The sequence below is a fragment of the Echinops telfairi genome, unplaced genomic scaffold (genome assembly GCF_000313985.2).
Source record: "Echinops telfairi isolate 266 unplaced genomic scaffold, ASM31398v2 ScPeMD7_2010;HRSCAF=2546, whole genome shotgun sequence".
NCBI lineage: Eukaryota > Metazoa > Chordata > Mammalia > Afrosoricida > Tenrecidae > Echinops > Echinops telfairi.
In genome coordinates, this window is record NW_022105908.1 from 6,149,756 (window position 1) to 6,158,444 (window position 8,689).

An 8,689-nucleotide genomic window follows, 5' to 3' on the forward strand; every position below is an offset into this window, starting at 1 on the left:
GGCTACAGGAAAGGCCCCGGGGAATGTGTGGTGGGGGATGTTTTGGATGGTGTGGGCACTTGTTAAGGTCACAAAGTGGATGAGTACTGGAGTCCAGGCTCCGAGTCCCCCAGCACACCACCCTGCACTGCTCTGGACTGGAGGCCAGCTTCCTCATCAGCTAGCAGAGCTGAGCACTTGCTAACTACCATCTCTTCTTCAACCTTTTCCTTCCACAAAGCCCCCACTAGCCCCGTGCTGAGCTCCTCCCACCGGGTGCTGATCCTTCAGTGTCAAGCACAAACTTCTTCCTTCCCTTCCAACAAGGAGAAGTCCGGGGCCCCACAGAAGGAGGTGGGAGGGAGGACTGGGAGACCAGTTTCCATCTCCCTTGCCTGAGGGGATGGGTGAGCCGACATTCAGGAATGTCTGAGTCTTGGAGCCAGCATTTGAGCTTGGTCCTGAAGCTCTGGCTTTCCATCCGCCCCCCATATGGAAGACACAAACAGGACTCTCCACTGCTTCGCTTATAGAGCACCGTGTGGCTTTCTGCTGACCCAGGTACTTGGGTAGTTGTCACAACTTCAGCTGCACCTGATAGCTGTTCAACAGCACCACACGCTGCCCGGTACTGCACCATTCTTCTACCCAGCGCTGTTCTGCCCACCATTCTTCCACCCAGCGCTGTTCTACCCACCATTCTACCCAGCACTGTTCTACCCAGCTCTTCTACCCAGCACTGTTCTGCCCAACTCTTCTACCCAGCGCTGTTCTACCCAACTCTTCTACCCAGCGCTGTTCTACCCACCTCTTCTACCCACCATTCTTCTACCCAGCGCTGTGTTTGAGCCCAGGCTTGCAGCCACTGTGTCAAATCCAGCTCCTTGAAAGTCTTCCTCTTTTTCACGCTCTCTCTACCCAGCATGATGCCCTCCTCCGGGGACTGATGTCTCCTGATAACATGTCCAAAATTCATGAGCTGAAGTCTCACCATCCTGGCTGTGAACACTCTGGCTGTACTTCCGAGACAGATGTCTTTGTTCATTGGCAGTCTGTGGTCCATTCAAGATTCTTCATCAGCATCGTGATCCACACGCATCTATTCCTTGGTCTGCTTTCAGGTGCATAGGAGGCCATTGAAAATTCCATAGTGTGGCCAGATGCACCTTAGTTGTCAGACACCTTTGCTCTTTAATGCTTGAAAGAAGGGGTGGAGCCAGGAAACTGTTTTAGCAAGTCCTCCAGGTTGTTGGTGTATGCCAGCAGTTCTCAACCTGTGGGTCGGGACCCCTTTGGGAGTCGAACGACACTTTCACAGGGGTCACCTGATTCATCACAGTAGCAAAATGACAGTGATGAAGTAGCCACGAAACTAATTTTATGGTTGGGGGTCACTACCACATGAGGAACTGTATGAAAGGGTCGCAGTATTAGGAAGGTTGAGAACCACTGGTCTAAAACCAAGGGGCTGATTGGCACATGGGAATATTCTCACCCTTCTGCAGGCCTTCCGTGGCCTCTCAGGTGGGTGTGAGTGTGGCCGGCCAGGATGTGTGCTAGACAGGCTGCCCCAGGACCACATGACCATTAAGCCATCAGGTGGGTTCTGTCTTCACGTTCCTTGGATGTGTCTGGGCTGAGCAGCAGCTTCCTTCCTGTGAGTGCAACTTATCTCCCCCATGTCCTCAGACCCTCCCGCAGCCCAGCCTCGTTCTCGCCTCAGGAAGCTCCTCCTTTGTTGGAACAAAATCCCCCCAGTGAAGAGGCGATGCTGGAAGTGGTGTGGATGAAGAAGGGAAAGGAAAGAGGTAGAGGATGGGCACTTGAGAAAACATTTAGACTCAGTTGGGAGTAGACTGTTGACCCCCATGAAGGAGACGCACCTCTGGCTCTGAATCCACCGTGGGGAGCCAATCTGAAGCCAAGATTAGAGCAGCCCATGAGTCCCAAGGCCTGCCGTGACAGATGTCACACACTCTCTAGTGGCAGAAATGGACTGTCAACAGTTCTGGAAGCTAAGTGGCCCAGCCATGCCACCTCCAAAGACTTAATAAAAGAGCCTCTCTCGCCTCTCCCAACGTCTGGTAGACCTGGGTGCTCTTGACCACGTGGGTCCGGCTTCTCATGGCCACCCTTCTCTGCCTCCGTGTCTGTTCTCTTTTCCACGGTCCACTTGGATCACTCACTGCCATCAAGTCGGTGCTGACTCGTAGTGGCCCTCCAGGACTAGGTGGAACTGCCCCTGTGGTGTCCAAGACTGTAACTCTTTTTTTTTAAATAAATCCTTTCATTGGGGGCTCGTACAACTCTCATCACAATCCATCTATCCATCCATCCATGTGTCAAGCACATTTGACCATTTTTTGTCATCATCATTTTCAAAGCATTTTCTTTCCACTTGAGCCTTGGTATCAGCTCCTCATTTTTTTTCTCTCCCTCCCGCCCCCATCATCCCTCCCTCATGAACCCTTGATAATTTATAGATTTTTTTTTCATGTCTTACGCTGACTGAAGTCTCCCTTCACCCATTTTTCTGTTGTCCATCCCCTTGGAGGGGGTTATATGTAGATCATTGTGATCAGTTCCCCCTATTTTCCCCCCACCTTCCCCTTCCCCTCCTGGTATGGCTACTCTCGATATTGGTCCTGAGGGGTTATCTCTCCTGGATACCTGTGTTTCCAGCTCTTGTCTATACACATGTACATCCTCTGGTCTAGCCAAATTTGTGAGGTAGAAGTGGGGTCATGATAGAGGGGGTTGCATTGAGGGAGTACTTGGGTAGAGACCCAATGTCCATCTGCTACCTTAATACTAAACCTATAAATATATACATAGATCTAGTTCCCCATCATCATATATAATATATTTACATATGTACATGCCTGTATTTAGACCTCTATAAATGCCCTTTGAATCCTAGTTCTTTCCTCTATTTCCTTTCCTTTTCTTTCCTCTTGCCCCAGTATCATGCTCAGCCTTCATTTGGGCTTCAGTAATTCCTCTCAGTTACATTGCCCTTGATAACACCCTACCAGGCCTCCTACACCCTCCTCACCATTGGTTTTAGATCACTTATTGTTCCCTTGTCCCTGGGTTTATTAACACCCACTTCCTTTCCCCCCGCCTCTCCCATGTCCCCCCAGAACCATCAGTCCCATTGTTTTCTCCTCCAGATTATTTATCCTGCCTACCTTATCTAGATAGACATGCAGAGATAATAATATGCACAAAAACAAGACACAGCAAAACAAAGCAGCAAGCGAAAACAAAACAACAACAACAAAAAACAAAGTCTGTTTTTGGTATTCCCTGGGGACTTCATTGCTCTGCTTCCCTTGCTGTTCTGTTGCATGCCCTTAGTGTTTCAACTCGGTGTGGTGGGGTCAGATCGGGCAGTGTTGTCCCCCATAGGGCTATGGGTCAGTTAGGGATGTCGTGTCTCGAGTGGGGCCAGCCCTATGGTCCTCTCTCTGCATTGACTGCTCTGAGGAGGAATCTCGTCATCAAGGCTTGGTGGACCAGGATGTGTCCACTCTCTCTCCCTCCCTCTTCATTGGCTCCTGTGTGCTCTGATCAGACATGTCCCTCTCCTTGAGTTGTAGCTTCAGTGATGTCCTCTGAAGTGAATTCTTCTGGGGGGATAGGGGACTGTCTGCATAGTTGGTATTGGGGCCAGCCTCTCAGACTCTCTATTGGTTCCCTGCTTCATGCTGGTACGTTGCATTCACATCTTGGAGCACTGGGTTGAAGTCTGGTCCCTCTTTCCCTGTGGAGATATAAACAACACCCTCCCCTTGTCTACTGTATACATACCTTCTTGGGGTGAGGTCCAGGTAGTATGGCAGGGGCCAGACCAAATCCTGGGATACATATTGTAGCCAACCAAAAAGGGGGGCGGGAGCAGGAAGACATGGGTATCAGGGGGAATAAGACTCTAACTCTTGATGGCACGTAGAAAGCCTCACCTTTCTCCCTCAAAGTGCCTGGTGGTTTTGAACTGTTGTCTTTGCAGTTAGCAGCCCCAACATGTAGACTATTATTCTGGTATAACCTCATAACTATACCAGATAGCACCTTCAAGGACCCTATATCCAACCAAGGGCACCTTCACAGGTCTGGGGGTGGGACTTCAACCTATCTTTCTGACAGACGTTATTCAATCCCTAACCCTGGGTATTGAGGTGTAGCCTCTGCCCTCTAACAAGCCTGCAGGCCAGCGTCCTCCTTATGTGAGAGAGCACAGCACCACCACCACCCCACCTGAGAATCCCGAAGCCTCCACCTGGACCTTGACAACACCTGGTGACTCATCTCTAGAGCTCTCTGGGGCCTTCTTAGTCCTGGTCTGGCCTTCCGCATCGTGTTTCCCTCCAGGTCAAAATGGAATCTGCCCTATTACCTCTGAAGGGCCTCTTTTCTCCTTGGTCTCTCCTCCAAGCAGTTCACGTGAGGCTGGGAGTCCCAGCAGCCTTTAGGGCAGCATTCCTCAACCTGTGGGTCACTACCCGTCTCCAGGCAGGTTTGCCCACAAGCAGATTCGCCCACATGAGTACCCGGCATGAAGACTGTTCCCCATGCTACACCATGCTTCCAGACAAAATGTCATTGATTTGTCATTAGAAATAAATATTTCGCAATCTATAATTACATATTGTTTTGGGGATTAATCACTGCTCTAATGATGTTCAATTTGTAACAATGAAAATACACCCAGCAATCTCAGATATTTACATGTGATTCATAACAGTAGCAAAATGACAGTGATGAAGGAGCAACAAAAATAATGTTATGGTTGGGTGTCACCGCCACATGAGGAACTATATGAAAGGGCCGCGGTGTGAGGAAGGTGGGGAACTGCTGCTTCAGGGGGAGAAGCTAGGTTTGGTTCCAGCCACCACTCAGCCCTGAAACCAGTGCTCAGGAGCACCAGCCTTGGGTGACCCCATTCTCTTCTCTTGTTCCCCGCCCTGCAGATAAACTGTGTGACCTTCCCCCACCCAGACACCATGCCAGAGCAGCAGCTGCTGAAACCCACTGAGTGGAGCTACTGTGACTACTTCTGGGTAAGTGCGCCTCAGTTTCCCCGGCATCTGGGGGGCACACCTGGGGGGCAGGAGTGAGCAGGAGGGGCCTCTCCTCTGGGACCTTAAAGGGCTGGGTTTGCATAAGGTTTCATGTCCACGGCAGCAGCGTGTGCCCTTCATGGGGTCCAGGCCATTCCACTAACCCAGGATGTCATTCATGGCAGTAAGTAAGCCCCAGGCCGGGCCACAGTACGGGGCAGGGGCAGCCCCTTTATGGACTGCCTAGTGAAGGCCAGAGAATCAAATCGCCTCTTCTAGGTGCCTAAGCCTATTTAGCCGACTGCTCCCTTTTAGAAAAAGCACATGTGCTACATGAAAAGTTCATGTGCTGCACCTCATAATCTGGTGTACAGTGTCGGGATCTGCTTCCAGGGCCACAGTTACTTCGGGGCCCTGATGGCACATCGGGCTGCTAACTGTAAGGCCAGCATCTGGTTTGAAACCACCAGATCGGGCTTTCGACTCCCGTAACGATGTGCAGTCTCGGAAACCCACAGGACAGGGGCAGCCCTGCTCTGCCGTCTGGGGTTGCTGTGCGTCAGAATGGACGCAGTGCACAGCGAGTTTGGGGGCTTTGTTGTTGTTTTGAGTTTGGATCATTCCAGCACCCCCAGGGGGTGGAGTGTCACCCACTTTGGAAGCCCCTGGCCTAGGTGAATGACAGGTTTCAGACCTGCTCTAGGTGGCCTGGAACGCATCATTTCACCTCTTGGACCACAGCGAGCTTGGGCTTAGGAACCTGTAGTGGCCCTTCCAAGTTGAATAGCAATCAGGTTCCAACACGTTTCTCAAAACCCTGAAGAAGAGTCAATGAATGAGTAAATCAGAAAGTTTGCTCACCACTGTACAGAATGGACCCTCTGCTTGTTTTTGGCTAAGAGAGTGCCAAGGGCTCCTGGTAGAACTGTGAACTAAGCATTAAGCTGATAACCAAGGTCAGTGGTTCAAATGCACCCGTTGCTCTATGGGAAAAAGGGGAGGCTGTCTGCTTCCATAGAAATAGATCCTCTCAGAAACCTTAAGGAGTACTTCTACTCTATCCTACAGGGTCAGAAGTGCCTCCATGGCAGTGGGTTAACCCAGTACTAGGTGCAAATGCTTTTTCCTGTTTATCAAACCACTCATCCCATCGGAGCTGTCCAGAGACTGCAGTGATCCCATCTGGAGTTCTTTGAGGACACAGATCGGCACCAAGGCAGCAAGGCACTATTGAAAGGGCTTGGAATTTAGTGCCAGGCAGGGACCAGAGTGGGCGAGACTTGATAGGACCTGTAAGCACTTGGATTGAGCCCCAGTAGCACTGCTGGGTAAGTGGTAGGCTGCTACCCATAGGTGGGCAGTTCAAAACCACCAGCTGCTCCTTGGGAGAAAGATACGGCTCCTTGCCTCCGAAACCTTTATACCGGGTCAGTGGGAATGGCAGTGCATTTTTTCATTTTGCAGGGGGTGCAGGGAGGATGGCCTGTGAGCAGCCAGGGCCTACAGATGGCAGCAAGTGGGTGCAGGAGCCCAGGAAAGTAGCTGGCTATGGAAGCATCCTTCCTAAAGAGATGTTTCGGGGATATTCATCCAAACCCAGCCTTGGGCATCTTGGGGGCAGATTACAGCCTAGGAGCCTCAGAGGCCTGGAAGAAGCTTGTAACCCGGCTTGTACCTGTTGGCAGCATCCCAGAGAGCCAGACTTGTGAGTGCTTATGGCAACCCAAGCTTCCTAGGGACTCTGATACTGCCTTCTCCTCAAAGAGCAGCTCCTCTCCCCTGACACAGGCACAGGAAGCTCCTTCCTCACAGTGGCTTCCCTCAGTCAGCAGGTGACTTCCCAGCACATCATCCTATAAGGGAGGCAGCGCCCTGGCCCATCAGTCCTCTAGATGTATTTCCTGCTCCCAGTTGATGCAGAGATACAGTTTATTGAGGGAAACAACTTCAAGGTACAGAGAGACCCTGCTAACGGGCAGGAGCAGCTCCCCTGCCACGTGGTGGCTTGCCATGTACCAGTGAACCCATTGTCATGGAGGGTTTAGAATGGTGGTCAGAGGGCATGGATTAGGGAAACTGAGGCCGGGATCCCACATTGGGCATGGTGGGAGAGAGAGCCCGTCAGCCACTTAATGGAGGTCGTCCCAGCCCCTTCCACCCGCTGCTCTGAAGGTATCTGAGCTAGAAGGGTTCTGCGAGACCCAGTGCACTCGTATTTCAAGGGACTTGTCCACGCCATCTAGTTCCAGATTCTAGCGATACAATCTTAGTCACACACCACTCACTGATCTCTTTTGGTGTTACTTTGACATTTTGTTGGGGATTGGATGAAGGCTTACCCAGAAGATCATTTTTCCACTCAACCGTTCGTACCTGTTTTGTTTCACGTCATTGAGTGCAATCCCCGCAATGGAACCTCACTTATCCTCCTTCCTTCCTGTGTTCAAGTTTCCCTTCCTCCTCCTCTCCTAACCCTTCTGGAATTTGGTCCTTATTAAGGCAATGCTGCCCTTTTGATCTCAAATGGTTGTTTGTTGTTTTTAAATCATGTATAACTCTTATCACAATCCATACATCATCCATTGTGTCAAGCACATTTGTGCATTTATTGCCCTCATCATTCTCAAAACATTTGCTTTCTACTTGAGCCCTTGGTATCAGCTCCTCATTTCCCCCCTCCCTCCCCCGTCCTCTCTCCCTTATGAACCCTTGATAATTTATAAATTATTGCTAGTTTTTCATGTCTTACATTGTCTGAAGTCTCCCTTCACCCACTTTTCTGTTGTCCGTCCCCCAGGGAGGGAGCTATATGTAGATCCTTGTGATTGGTTCCCCCTTTCTCCCCTACCTTCCCCTTCTGGTATCGCTACTCCCATTATTAATCCTGAGGGGTTTATTGGTCCTGGATTCCATGTGTTTCCAGCTCTTATCTGTACCAGCGTGCATCCTCTGGTCTACCTGGATTTGTAAAGTAGAATTGGGATCATGATAGTGGGAGGGGGGAAGCACTGAAGAACTAGAAGAAAGTTGTATGTTTCATCAGTGCTATTCTGCACCCAGACTGGCTCGTGGTTGATTGTTCTAAGGTGTGCATGCCTCCTTAGTGTAACAGTTTCCCTTGTAGACCTGTCAATTGTTTGACTGGAAAATGAGCTATGGTGGGGGGTCAGGGGTGAGCTCGTTTTCAGACTAAGGGTGACAATACCCATCTCATTCCGAACAGTAAGCCTAGTCTTTTTAATGACTTTGAATTTTTCTCTTCATTTTCCTTCCCCTCCATCCTGGGCCTTCTAATGTGATCCCTCTTTGAGCAGTTAGGAGTGGTAGCAGGGCACCATTTAGTTCTGGTCTCAGGGTCTTGGAGACTTATGTTTGAGTGGAAAGAACCCATTTTAAAAAATCATTTTACTGGAGGCTTTTACAGTACCACATATTAGAACAAAGTGCTCTTGTGTTGAGGGAAGACTTCAGTAGAGTCCCGAAGTCCGTCTGCTACCGTAATGTAGAACATATAAATATATGTACATATGTACAATACCCCTATCTTGATATACTAATATATTTACATATATACATGTCTATAGTTTACCTCTCTAGTTTTTACTTCCTAGTTCTTTCCTCTATTTTGAAAGGGCCTATTCTTTTTT

General features: G+C 49.8%; 1 protein-coding gene across 1 annotated transcript in view; it reads left to right on the forward strand.

Annotated features, from left to right (window-relative positions):
- The window catches only part of GAS7 (growth arrest specific 7), a 298,944-nt gene that overhangs the window by 251,649 nt on the left and 38,606 nt on the right, over positions 1-8,689 (forward strand). The window contains exon 7 of the mRNA XM_004709184.4: positions 4,953-5,042. Within this exon, the coding sequence (XP_004709241.2) occupies positions 4,953-5,042 (90 nt within the window). The remainder of the gene's footprint in view (positions 1-4,952; positions 5,043-8,689) is intronic.